We start from the raw sequence: 15,152 nt of genomic DNA on the forward strand, positions 1-15,152 counted from the left end.
AGGAACCTGTGATGTTGCCCTCTGTGTCGTAGTTGACAGAAACCGCTTTGAAGCGTGGCACAGATAAAGACAGAAAAAACTGATTTTTGTACATAATGTATATATATTAGGGCTGTCAAACGATTACAAATTTTAATCAGATTAATCACAGCTTAAAAATTAATTAATCATGATTAATCACCATTCGAACTATGTCCAAAATATGCCATTTATTTATGTATATTGTTGTGGGAATGGAAAGATAAATGAAAGCAGGCGGATATATCCATTTAACATACAGTATGTATGTTTATTATAACATTTTTCTGCATGTCAAAATGAAAGACAACTCACACACCTATCAATCATCAAACCGTGGGGTCTTAATTCATTACGTGTTGATTTCTATCAACGGGGGAGTACTTCAGGAAAGTCGACAGAGGGGGGGGGGGGGCTAGTGGAGTACTTCGTGACCACAGAGTGTGAACGTTGTGATCAGCTGTTTTAGCGCAGTTCTCCAGTGATGGGGGGAGTCTCCCTCCGCAGCCGGTTGGCGTAGTTTTGGCACAGTTCCGTTGTACAGACCGACATTAACAGCAGCCTGTCTGTGCACACGGAGATCGACTCTGTCGTCCGGTGATCAAACCGCCTTCTGGAAAAGCTTCACAAGTACGTCGGTACGCAAATGCGCTTTGTGACACAAGTGACGGTACGCATTTCAGATTACGCACATAACCTGCGTACCAGTTATGTGCACCCCTGTACTACAGCAAAAGTATTCTCCGTCGGGACTTCCTGCAACAACACCACGCCGTTATCAAAGATGTTCTATTGAGAAGACGATCACTACGTGACAAAAGTTTTCAAAACCGTGGCTACTGAAATCAATCGTACTAACTGCTGTCTGTGCAATTTACTCCGCGTGAGTTGGCAGACTTTATTTTGCTTACTTTAACATCATTTTTCATGGTGGGGCTAAGCCATTTCTTGGTATGGGTGTAGCCTACCCCAGCCATACCCTGGCGCTGCCACTGGTGGCACGTATGGAGCGGGCCATTCTGCACATGCGTTAAATGCGTTAAATATTTTAACGCAATTAATTCAAAAAATGTATTACCGCCGTTAACGCGATAATTTTGACAGCACTAGTATATATATATTTGTATTATATTTATAATAACACTTTTGCCTTATCAGAATGAAATCCCATGCTACCTCAATCAAACTTTCACATTATCATAGTGACATCCCATGTATATATTTCCAGCTTTTAAATGGTTTCGTTGTGTATGTTTGTGTTACCTATATGAAAAATAATATAATTTTCCAAATCTGTTGTTACGTTTTTTTTGTGATTTTGGGTCCAAATTATTCATATAGTAGAAGATCACTGCTCCAAACAAAATAAATATAATTAATTATGATGAATACGTTAAGTCTTGTTCATTGTTTTTCACTTTTATTAAATGTTTGATATTTCCGGTGGAAATGGTGGACTATCGGACATTCAAAATGCAGCATATTTTCACTCTTACACACATATATTCTCCTTTTACATACATACTGTTATGGATACTTCTGTGTAGCAATGCAGTGGGAGTCACCAACTCAGGAAGGAGACAGGGTAGAGCAGGAGCTTCGATGTCAAACACTGGAGGTTTATTTGGAGTTACGGCCGGAGAATTCACATCGCAAGTCACACAGTCACGGTCTGACTGCACGGGTGGTTGCCAAGTCAATTCTGGAGAACCTCTCTCTCGTTAGCCCATTTAACTGGTTTCACAGAGAGTAATCAACATATTTAGATAAGATAGTTTAACCAGTTGGGCACACTGAGTCACTTGCGTCCGTCACTTATGGCCTCGAAGATGTCATACCCTGGAGTCCACAAACAACAAAGAAGGAAGTGTCCCAGTGCACCCACAACAACAGACCATCTGTGACCTAGTGTTGACCGGTCACAGAATGGGAACAATAACATTATGGCTCAAGCAGCCTATGTCCTTAAAGGAGATAAACAAACGTCAGGGTTGGTCCTGTACGTCATATCTAGGAGTCTAGGTCAATAATTTCCCTAACACATACATTTTCACTCTTACACATATATATTCTCCTTTTACATACATACATTTTCACTCTCACACACGTATATATTTACACTCACACATTCATACATTTTGCTCTCATATTATCATATTTCAATGCACAAATTCATATATTGTCCCTCACACATTCATGCATTTTGTTCTCATATTTATATAATTTAATGCTCATATTTATACATTTTGCTCTCATGCGAAATCTACTAAAACAAAGTATGTCATGGTGGTCAGCTGTTAAACACAAAAGTGTATCTTAAGGGCTGTACATATAATAAGCCTGTCAATTTTAGACACAGGCTTATTATATTTACAGCCCTTAATAACATTCATTTTCTGGACTCAATGTGTGTCTTGGCCGTTTTCTTTGTTCCAAGCAAACGAGTGCTTTTTGTTTTGAAATCACTTCCGCGAGTTTCGCGGGCCTCCCCTCGCTCGACTGACCATTAGACCATTTAGTAAGGTAAAAAGCAAAAGGGCAAAAACGCCTCTCAGACGCTCTTCCGTTTACTTTTTTAAAGGAATGGTATGCTCATGACACTCATTTTTTAAAAATTATCATCCGATAAAACAGACCAGTCTCTGCCAGTCTCTCTCTTTTTTTTTTTAATCCGATGACATTATCAGTGATTTTAAACTGATTATATACCGAAATAACATCAACACTGTGGGCGCCGCCATTTCCCGGACGTGACGTAATCCATGCGTTTGGTTTTCGAAGACACGTTGATCTCCATGTTATTTACTGTAGTTTCTCTATTCAAATATGCCTCACTGTATCGCGAAATATTGCCATAATTCGGATAGGAACAATCCACAGAATGCTCGGTTCCATCTGTTGCCAAAAGGTAAGCGTAAGAAGTACATTCGGAGGCAGTGGCTAGCGAAATGTGGCCGGCCCGAACCGAGAGATTTACAGGCTCATGTATGCAGCGAACATTTCACATTTCTGGACGACTACTCTGAGAGTATGATCAAACATAACATGGGATTTAAAGAACAACCATTACTCAATGGAGATGCAGTACCATCGGTCTTTCTGGTGTCATCACCGACCAGGACACCAGTTTGGCCAGTAGAGAAATCGCCCTCTGCAAGTGTGAAGCGACGGAGGAGCAGAAGTAGTGCTCGGAGTAAGAATAAGGTATGTTATAGCGCATTTCCATTGCAGCGGCTAGCCCCGTTTTAACGTCCAGGCCAGGACAGTTTTTGGTGGCCTTTCCATATAGCGTAGTACCGGCTAGTGTGTATTTCCCCCCAGTTTTTCCGGCCCCATAAAATCGTGATTCTATAGAGAGGGAATCGCTAGCAAGGGTGGTACTACATGCATACATATAGTATCTTATATCATCTTCCCATTATACACACATGCATTTCCAAACATTTGGACTACCTATGTTGCAAATGTATTATCTTTTCAATTTACACACGGCATCTATTGCACGTCTGTCCGTCCTGGGAGAGGGATCCCTCCTCTGTTGCTCTCCCTGAGGTTTCTCCCATGTTCCCTTTAAACTGTGGGTTTTCTTCGGAAGTTTTTCCTTGTACGATGTGAGGGTCTTAGGACAGAGGGTGTCGTATTGTCATACTGATATGTATGCTGAATTCCCCCATCCAATCTCTTCACATTGGTCAAAACTTGTTCCTCTGCTGACGAGTCCGAACTGAAATACTCCACCATATTTCCGTGTGTTGACAAAGTGAACGCATGGATGACGTCACGACCATCACGTGACTACTGAAAATGGCAAACATGGCGGCGGCCAGACGGAATATACAGGTCTTGATAAAAAAGAGCTATAAAATCATTATTTACTGGGGAATATCGCTGATTTCTTCAGGGTATGGTTTAAACATAACGTTTCACTAAATACTGAAGTTTTGATTAATTATCTAATGAGTGGACCATTCCTTTAATAAAGAAAAACAAATGGTCCGTAGATACACGGACTCATATAGCCTATGTATGTATACTGTAAGGAGAATGTATGTGCGTGAGAGGAGAAATATGCAAACACAAACCTACAGACTGGGGGATGGGCCATCCCATTCATTCCGATGGCCAATTCGTTTTAAACAAATAGTTCGCAACACAGGACAGCATAGGCAACATGGGGGGTGGGGGCTGGTGAACGGGCTGGTCAATGTTTGTAAACACAATCCCCAGGATGTGTCCTAATCAAACCAAAAGAGAAAATGCAGATATCATTCTCTCTCTCGACTCGCTGGTATCTCGAGCTGAGCGCTCATTGGTGTTCATACTGCTCACAGGCTGGGCTGCTGTGTATATCTAGTGTATTCATACTGTACCCCTCCTCACTGTTTATTCATCATTCAACCATTTACACCTTCCTTTTTTCCCGTCAAGAGGTTGAAAAAGATTGAGTCCTATGTTTCCAATTGGTTCCCAATTGACCAGTGGCATAAGATCAGGAGCCGGGTAAATGAGAGACTGAGGAGCCCCCGAAAAACAGATCCCGAAATAGCTCGTCCTGGTTTCCGCAGCAGATAGGCCTACAGTATGGTGTCTGTTATGTCAGTTATTTTAAATAAAACGTTGAAAACTGAACTTGAAAATGGTTTCCTCTTTTTATTTTATTTATCATTTTCGGGACGGGGAGACGTGGGGAGACGTGTGTGATTAAAAATGTATTTGCAGAAATGTAAAGTGATCTAACTAAGTTCTATTCATATTCTTGACGGGAAGAGCCGTGTAAATGGGTGGCCATATATGCATTTGAAAAGCAATATAAATCACACAGTTATTATACAATAGGCTATAAAAGCACCATCGATAACCTTTACCTTTATCCAATTCAAACTTTGGACGGGAAAAAAGGAAGGTGTACATGGTTGGGCTGTACTGTAGGCCTACTGTATACATACAAAGGCCATTCAAGCTAGAGTTCTTCTGGAAATGTTCACATCAGGCCAGAGTCCTGCATCGGGTGACCCGCAAAAAAGGTGATTCGCGGGTGGTTCGTTTTTTTCCGGGTTCGGTTCTGGGTAAAACAAAGATGATGCGGGTCGGGTCGCGGGTATTGCATAATAAATATATTAAAATAATAATAATTTAGTTTAATGTTTAAATCCTCAGACTTCTCCCCCGTGGGACCGTGCATAATCATAACCTCTGCAGCGCATCAATCTGCTGCTGTGCGCACCTCTGGAAATGTTCACATCAGGCACCTTCAAGTTAAACAATACTACAGTAAACAATTAACACAGTAGGTCTAAACCACATTTATTTCGTTAAAAATAAACGAAATATGATTTTGTTCGAATGATTAAATGTCATCAGGCACCTTCAAGTTAAACAATCAGGTGTACACTTTAATGTGCCGCCACCTCCGGACTCGGCTTGACTCGGTTTAAAGAATGCACAAATGTGTTTAATCGTTTATGTCAGATATGTACTAAGTAGCCTAAATACATTTGTTCCTGCTCAAGATTAGATTCAACTTTATTGTTATTGCACATATTGCAGGTACTGAGACAACGAAATGCAGTTTAGCTTCTAACCAGGGGTGCAACAAGCAGCGAAAAGTAATGTGCACAATACTACAGTAAACAATTAACACAGTAAATTATGTGGATTAAACCACATTTATTTTGTTAAAAAGAAACGAAATATGATTTTGTTTGAATGATTAAATGTAGGGTGAATTGCCCTAATGTGGGACATTTCAGACTTCGGGAATATATTGCGATATGAAGCCGATACAATAAATCAAAATCCAGTACCATTCCGAAATCCCCAGTAATATTAGACACTAATAATACAGTACACTATTAACACTGTACATATTATTTTTTTGCCCGTGGGATTAGGATGATCGGTAGTGAGACCCGTGCTGCATTTTCCCCCAGTCGGATGTGATATATACAAAGCGATTATTTTTGTTGTTGTAATCTCACGTGGATTAAATGTAGTGCATTCATTTCAACTCGCAAACATATGATACATTAAATGATCGTGAGGATGATGATTGAAAATCGTTTGTTTGAGCCTGGATGCATTTCCTGATCTAAAAACATAGCGATGGTTTTGTACTTACGCCAACGTAAATTAAACATTATGTTGTTAAATAAAAACATGGTGATGTTTAGTAAATGATTACATGTCTCTTATTTAGCACAGAATATGATCCTATCCGTGACATATGGATCTTAACAAATATCCGCTATATCAGATACCTGTAGATCTATCAGCTGTTTATTTCACATGAGTTCCAGTGTGGCAGCTTTTTAATCACGGCTCCCCCTGGTAGATCCATGATCCATTGCAGCTGGTTACATTATAATTAAATGTATTTATCAAGGGGGCGTTTCAAGTCCTGCGGGGGGTTTTCCTTTTCAGCAGGGGCCCACCCCGTGCCGATCACGGACCCGCACGGGTAGGCGTCTGAAATGAAGCGCTACATCTGTATATAGACATCTGAGTTGTTTGTGCCCCACCACTTTTGAACATATAAAAACGCCACTGATTATTAGTTTAGGATACTTATGTATGTATAACATCTGAAGATGTGTAGTTTTATTCATGTTTTCACATAATTGTACAGGATATTGCTATACTATTTCACATGTTTTACTTCTACACATTAAAATCTGATTTGTAAAACATCCCAGACAGAAAGGTATATCCATCATTTAATGGTAAGCTATTGAAATTCTGAATCCATAGATGTGTCTCCCATCACCCAAAACCCCTGACTATTCTTTTCAACTCAGTATTTAAATTATTATATTCAAAGAAAATCAGTAATATCTTTAAAAACTACAAGTCCCTTTCTATCAACTGTGCACCGTTATGGTGTAAATATAACCATATCTACCAATTGGATCAAATATAAAAGTGAGCTGAATTAATGTTGATACTGCAAGGAAACATATTGTGTGAAAAGAAATGTAAGATGTTGTTTAATTGCTGATATATTTATGATCCACGTCACGTTTTCAGTTTTGGCGGCAGTTCTTCCTGTTTGTCTCGAAGTCTTCTTAGCAGGGCTCTATAAATAGAGAACTACGGCAGATGTGTAATATTTAATGCAGCCGAACCGTGTATTACAATGCCGTTATGTGATGACTTTCAAAGAAAAAAGCAAGCACACTCGGAATAAAGTATTATTTTTATTTTTTTAAATGTTTTTCAGATTTCATATCGCATTAACACCATATCCCAACGTGTATTGTACTAAACAATCCAATCACCGAGCTGCTAGCTGAGGATCTTGGGTAATCAGTTCAGTGGGTGTGTGGTGTGTATCGCAATGATGCTTGAAATGTCCCTTATAGGCCTACGTCTGTTTCCGGTGACTTTATTTTGAAATTCAGTTCCTGAGGAAAGGCTAAAAAGCCCAAGATTATAGAATTAAACGAATAAATAAAAACAAGGATAATTGTGTGTTATTGGTGAATAAATAACAGTGTGTTATTTAGAAAAGAATAACAAACAGATTAAAAAAAATACAGATTTCAGTATTCTGAGGCTCTGAGCACCATTTATTTTCCTCACAGACAGCAAAAAAAGTCAGACATTATACGCTTTAAAATAAAAATAATCGTGGCTTGGTATTGAGTAAGAACATGTTTTTATGAACCACACAGCTTCCAGTTTATCAAGACCCGACCGGACAAAAATAAGTATTATTTTGAAATTCAGTTGTGTGGCGCGTGCATGTGCATGGTAGAGCGAGCTAGAGTGAACGAAGCAGCAGCAAAATAGGTCTGTCGAGTGTCTTCAAAGTTAGATCTGTAACAAAGACCTTAATAAATGCAACAGCCTTCCAAATAAGAGCTCGCCTGTCTGCCTTATTGAAAAGTGTGTTATTGAATCCGAAGTTTGTTGTTTTGGCCCTGGAAGACTGCAGAGAGTCATCCCCTGTTTTCCTCGACCACGGTCTGGGAGCCGACAGGAAAATGTAACACAACAATCCGTATCAACTAAAATAGCAGCATCATCTCAAACAACAAACATAGCCTCTTAGAGGAGCTGACAACGGCTGCAGGGAGGCACTGCAGGCACGGCTGCAGGGAGTGGAAGCAGCGTGCTGAGCGCACACACAGGAAATACGGCTCTTATTAAAACAATGTCATTCTTAACGTACCAGTACTAATGAAATGGAGGAATCGTAAAAAAAAAATCATCCAAAACATGAGCATGTCCTTACCAGCATGTCTGCTGAAGCCGAAGCCTTTGGTGGACCCGACCATGGCTGCTGCTCCATCAGTGCAGACACTCGTGCAGTTTTCACACTGAAATCCTCCTTGTTAAAGATATTCTGATGCGACACGAAACATTTCCTCTCCTGTTGTTTTTCCTGGCATTGGCTTGCAAAATAGGAAGTTTTCTCTGATCGCGTCTCCATCCAGAAAATGCACATTGGTCAGGAGTTGAGCATGTCCACTAATGTTCGTAGACTCATCAAGTTGCAATGCAAATTTCCCACTGATGCGTATCTTTTCCAAAACAACCTTTTCGATGTCTGCAGACATCAATATGTCTGGCAATTGTGTTATCTGAGAGAGGGACTTTGGCTATTGCTTTAACCGCATCAGGGCCGAGCATCTCATTTCCAATGTCTCTGCCACAGTGTGGCTTTTTTGATTTGGCTATGAGTTCAGCTTTGAGAGCTCCCACAGACACCGTTGTAGTTTTTCTCATAAAAGTTGCCTGTTGCTGTTCGGATGGGAACAAAATAATCTGTGTTCTTGCTTTGAAGTGGCAGGTGTTTCTTTTGGAGATGGCGTTTAAGCTTGCTTGGGACCATGACACTGTTAAGCTTTTCCCCACACACTAAGCATAACGGAGTCGATGCATCAGGATCCCCGGTGAAAGTAAATCCAAACGAAAGATAACTTTCGCTGTATTGTCTTGAGCTCACCGTTTTAGCTTTCTTTTGACTACCACTTGTAACTCTCTTCATCTGAGTTAGAATTTTGTCCAGGGCCCAGTTCGGAGTCTTCATTTTTCCTATTCAAATATGTATCCATTGCTGTACGTCTTGTCACTGACACCTCTTACGTGCATCACTATTTATCTTGTCTTAAATTAACAAGGTCATTATTGTGCTACTGCCACCCACTGGGCAGGTCAGTCATGGAAGAGTATTTAATTCCTTCGCTAGTCACTACATTGCATGCACGGACGCGCAACCATGGCAAATTATTAGCAGTAACTAAATAATATATTTTTGGAGTAATTAAGTGAAGTTGAATAATTTCCCACGGCACACCTGACGATCTCTCACGGCTCACACAGAGTAATTAATATGCTTTATAAGGATCTGGAGATAAATGTTTAGTCTTCTCAAGCACCCACTATCAGATATATTGCTAAATTGTTTGTGGGACTTGATAATCACCTTCCCTGAATTTTACTCAGGTGTAACTAAAGTCTGATTTAAGGGTTGTCTATATTTCACATCATTAATCAAAATATGCAAAGTAACTCAAATAAATATATTGGACTAAAAATACACGATTTACCTCTGTACTTCTACTCTACACTACAATTCAAAGTAGCATTAACCTGAAATAAGTAAAGTACAGTGCTTGAGTAAATTGTCTTAGCTACTTTACAACACTGCTGCCTATCACCTTTTCTGCAATGTCAAGCGAGTTTATCAAGAGGTTTATCTTTTAAATAAACGTGTATTTAAGGTAGTGGTTTCACTTAAATAGTTATCAAAATCAATAATTTCTTAACCTCATGTTGATCTGATTATGATGGATGGCTACTGCCATATTTGCTAAATTTGCCTCTGAACCTTGACAAGTGCATGTTTCAAGGCTTATCAATTGACAACAGGAACCAGCTATTAAATAAAGCTCTTCTGATCTTAGCTGTCATGTGGGTATATGAATGCTGCCCATTATTGACACATGTGTCAATAATGGGCAACATGGGAAAATATAATTGATAAATGGAAAATATAATTGATAAATGTGTGAAAACTGCATTTATCAATTATATTTTATTTATTTGATAAAACCAATGTGTTTCCCATCCCCTAAACCTCCAGGGGTGTACACAGTTTAATACTGGCAAGTTCTAATTATGAGAAATATACAAATGTATTTTAAATGTACAATTCCCAGTAGAGACGCTCCGTAGAACATGATGCGAAACACACAAATAGCGGGGGTGGACTCGTTTGAATCCTGTTTTGTCTTGTCATCTGTCGTGGCTTGGCTGCGTTCCATTTTACGTGCCGTCGGTCGGCTGCTCGGCTGGAATCCACGTATTTCTGGATGATAGTTACCGCTGATAAGGTTTATTACTATATTATTTTGATATTTGTAACACCAAACCGATAGGAAAACCCCACAGCAACACAGAAAAGATGGTCTTAACATGACCCAAAGCTCTAGTTAATAAAACATAATTAAAATGAAATCTTATTTTGAAATGAAAAGAAACAAATACAGTTTCCTGTGTTTCGGATGAACTGCTCCGACTCTCTGTCCTGACGGACTCCAAAAAAGTCAGACATTATACAATCAAACAAATAAATAAAAACAAGGATAATTGTGTCTTATTGATGACTAAATAACAGTGTGTGGTTTAGAAAATAATAAAAAATGTGAAGGAAAAAACTATGAAACAATACAGATTTCAGTATTCTGCAAAAAGATAGGAGCCAGTTGAGGTGGATCTGGAACATATTATAAATGTAGATCTATTAAATCATCAACTTCTCCCGATGACAATTTACTATGGAGACCCTGTTTGAATCTGAAATAAAGACGGCTTAACAAACTATCTTGCTTTGTGATGCAGGCCACATCAAGCCATATAACATCTAAACTGATGTTTCACCAAATCCACTAGCCCTAAATAAAGACTCTAAGGGCAGAAATGCTCATTAACTCACTGTGGCTGCAGCTCGTCCAAAGCGGATCACAGTCAGATCATCGAGGTTCAGCTGTCTGTCGTATACGTAAAACCCAGAGGAGGCAAACACTGCTGTGGCAAGAGCGGACACTTTGAAGAGTTGACCAGCCATCAGCATCACTATGGAAGAAACAAACATGCGCAATAAGTTCACAAAGTCAAAGAGCTATAAAAGAGGCTCTTTTATGATTTTTGGGTTCTGTAGGTTTATGTGAATGTAAATGGTCTGCAAAGGGTAAAATCCCTGTGCTCATAGGCTTTATGGTTACAAGCTTTACAATTGTGGCCGCTAACAACTTAAGCTTAGATATCTTGCTTTCGGGCTCTCGGTTATCTGAGTTGAGCCTGCATAGAGTCTCTGTTTTCGTTACATTGGTGCCCAACAATTTTGACTGAAACTAGGCAAAAGATGAGAAACTTAGTTTGTCTAAATAGCTAACGTAACTTGATCCTATCTCCAGCGCTTTTGTAAATGCCCCAAACCCTGTTCAAATATCTTGATATTCTTGAAATATCATCACTTTTAAATAAGATCAGCACCGCAAAAGAAGACCAGCATAAAATGAACAACGTATCTTTGACTTTTGCTGTGTTGAATTGAGGCTGTTTACTATAACGTTGCAAATCACTGTATTTATGTGATACATGCTTATGGTGCGCGTGTGTTTACATTGTATGTTTAGTTTAGTTTATTTATTTTTTTAGAGCGTGTAAAACTAAAGAAAATACAAATGATACAAAAGGTGATACAGACATGATACAGTACTATAAAAATTAATGCAATAACAAAACGAAACATTTCATTCATAATTGAATAATCTGTAGTATCATTGTCTGATATCAATAAACAACAAAGCTTTAGCTAATTACACGTCCGAAAAGGGGTCGGAATAAGTTTATACTTATTTAATCCGACCCCTTCTCCCTTTTTTTTATCGTATGTGATAAGCTTAGGGGTGGGACATTTCCGACATCTCTAGGCGGTTGACCAATTACAACAGAGCTGGTCAGCAAACCAATCAGAGCAGATTGGTCTCTGGTTTAAAGACTGAGGGTGAAAAAAATTGCTTTTTGAACATTAAAGCATGGAGACTAGAGATGTTAAGATTCACCGATTCGCATCGGTGCACCGGCATAAACGTTCAAGATGCGAGTGCACCGGTTGAAAGAGTGCACATCGGCTACAGTTTGGGTTCAACCGGGTTGAACTCGCGATGCATCGATTGCGTAGCGTCTTTGCATCGGTAAAAAAACGATTAATTCATATAAAATCCCCTCATCTTGTCAACGCTCAGCAGAGACGATCTTTGATATTTGCTTCGCCACTACGGAGGCCGAGAGTCTCAGTTATCAACACACACGGAAGTTGAGGAGAAAGAGAAACACAGCGCACCGAAAAATACCTACAAATCAAACGTTTGGCAACACTTCGGATTGTTCAAGAAAGACGGTGTAATAGTCCTTTATGCTATATAGTTGACCGCAGGTCATGGAGAGTAATAAGGTATCCATAGACCTTTGTATGAGGTATCTTTATTACTTAACAGGTCTACAGCATAGACTGTATATATAAATGGACGTAGGGTCCGTGACGTCACCCATAGGATTCTGCAGAGTTGCCGTGAAGCCCTTAGTAGGCGGAGTCGGCCACTAACGGCTCAACAGTGACGTCAGAGTTCAACTCCCGCCTTCTCCAGCCTGCTCCAAATAAGGGCAAAGAGGCAGAGCCGAGGCGGGACCTGCTGCCACATAGCTGGAAGTTCCAGAGCTAGCTGAAGCTACCAAGCTAAGCTAACATGCTCCCCATCTGCACGCTGCCGTCGCATTTTACGTTTCTAAGGTAAGCGGCCTTGAAACTATTCAGCAAAACTATAAATAATAATCTAAGTTATTGAGTTTTTAGCATAATACTTCAGAATCTTAAAACCCCTTAACGTTTGTATGCAATTGTGCTAAATTCAAAACTGGAATCAAGCATATATTAATGTTTGCATGACATTAGTTATTTATATTTTGATATCACTTAACTATACATTTAAGTCAAGCTAAGGTACATGTGATGTTAGCTAGTTAGTGCTCTTACCTGTGAGGCCTCCTCCAAACAGCATAATAACCAGACTGTATTATTCAAACTAAGTACCAGTTCTAGATCCTTGACTTTAGACAAACAATTCAAAAGACAAAATGTATTTAAAGACCAATCTTTATTTGAATGTGCCTCTTAACCTGAGATATTAGTTATACAGTAATAGTATTGACAATCTAAAAAAACTGAGCAACTCAACAGTCGACTTTATGTTTCTTATTGTCTAAAGCATTTATTATTTTCATTTTCCCCCACTCATATTCAGTGTGGACGGACTGAGACAGCCTGGTGTCCAGAGAGCTGCAGAGACTTCAGGGAGAAACCTCCGTGTGATGGACGTCCAGTCTGTTGGTTTGGAGAGGACTGAGGGTATTTCCTCTGCGAGGAGGACCAGGCCTGATGGAGGAGCCCATGCTGGGCAAAGCTGATACCAACTGCACAGGCCTAGTCTGTCACTTTATTTGACTAAATGTGTTTACTTATACATTTAATAGGTTTACACCTTCTGTCCATATGTGCTTTTTATTTAAAACATTTGATTACCTTTTGGTTCACATTTCAATAAATTGTATTTGTATTTGCACTCCTTTTGTCCATTATTCTTACTGAAAATGTTAGATTACACATTCACATCTGACTGAAGATTGGCCCCATTTATTTGTGACGTTGCAAACTCTGCGGTACAAGGCACAAGTGATGTGAAGCTCATAAAGTGAGGCAAATAGAAATAATCAGCGGATGGAGTATTGATGTGGAAATAGCTGCATTCGATCAGCTGACTGTTTTTACAATAAAAGTAGTTTCTTAGTGAATGTCCTGTACTGGTCTTAAAATCTCATAACATCAGCTTTTAATGTTGCTCTTGGATGTTCTTCTTGACCCTCAGAGAAGGAGAACATGTCGTGTCTTTCGGGCATGTCCTTTGCTAACAAAAATGACAGGAAACATAAAACATATTATTGCAGAACAAGTGTGTTATTTATGAAAGCGGTGTGTTTGTGTGTTATGGGGCTGTTGATATAATTATTTTTTAATGTTTTTTTTTTATTTTAACAGTGAGCTACAAAGACTATGAATCAGATTATGAATAAACAGTATGAAGTTCATCAACATTGAAATATATGTTATTATCAAAATAATATTTAACTGTTATTAAAACGTAGTGCAACTGTAGAAGCTTGCTCTGTTGTCTCACTGAAAGAATAACTTTTACCACGTTTTTTACAGACAATATTGAGAGATAAATAGTAGCAGTTCTCACTGTGTTAAATATCTTTGCCTTCAATACATTAAATTAGAAAGCTGACAAAGTCATATTGCTAAATATCTAAATGTAACTTTTTGCATGGAATAAACCCTCAACTTAACTGATGTGTAGGTGATCTAGTATTTAGTATTGTTTAATGGAATGTATATCAGTGTATTAAAGTCAATACTTCATTCATTTAAACCAATATCTTTCTTGATTCTTTGTACAGTATGAAAAAAGAGTCTTTGTACCTGAGCTGAAGTTCACTGCTGTGAGGAGTCCAGTTCTGTCTCTCACTCTCTGGTCCAGCCTGTCTGCATCACCTGGACACTTTAAACAAACAGATATATATATATATATATATGTAAAGTACCATGTGTACAAACAATATAACTTATTCTCTTCTGTTGAACATGTTGGATTGTGTATTGTCCGAGTCAGGGTCCTTTTTATTTTACTGTAACTTTGGAAGTTGTGTTACCAATGCTTACTGTTTATTTGATACCCATTTGGTAATGCAATTAATAAAAACAATAAGGTTTGGGTTCGTTCTTCAGATGACTGTGACGTTAACGTGTAAGCTTGATAATGAACTCCAGCTCAACCAACCATATTGTAATATCTAAGTAATCATCTTGAAATATGACATTAATAATTGTAATATACACACATCTTATTGTGAGGTTGATTTCACATACACTACTTCGACATTAGCTTGTCTACATACTTAAGCATAGCCAATTTAAATTAACCTTAGATGCATACAGTTCTACCTACATAATAAAATATCTCTAAGTTACAAGGATGTAACCTTATTTTATCAACCTCAAACAGAAGCCG

General features: G+C 38.8%; 1 protein-coding gene across 4 annotated transcripts in view; it reads right to left on the bottom strand.

Moving 5' to 3' along the window:
* adck1 (aarF domain containing kinase 1) overlaps window positions 1-15,152 on the bottom strand; it is a 208,608-nt gene that overhangs the window by 165,928 nt on the left and 27,528 nt on the right. For all 4 annotated transcript variants that reach the window (XM_034111232.2, XM_034111234.2, XM_034111233.2 and 1 more), the window contains exon 2: window positions 10,958-11,097. In XM_034111232.2, the coding sequence (XP_033967123.1) occupies window positions 10,958-11,095 (138 nt within the window). In that variant the 5' untranslated portion in view covers window positions 11,096-11,097. The remainder of the gene's footprint in view (window positions 1-10,957; window positions 11,098-15,152) is intronic.

The sequence above is a fragment of the Pseudochaenichthys georgianus genome, chromosome 22 (assembly GCF_902827115.2).
Source record: "Pseudochaenichthys georgianus chromosome 22, fPseGeo1.2, whole genome shotgun sequence".
NCBI classification, from domain to species: domain Eukaryota; kingdom Metazoa; phylum Chordata; class Actinopteri; order Perciformes; family Channichthyidae; genus Pseudochaenichthys; species Pseudochaenichthys georgianus.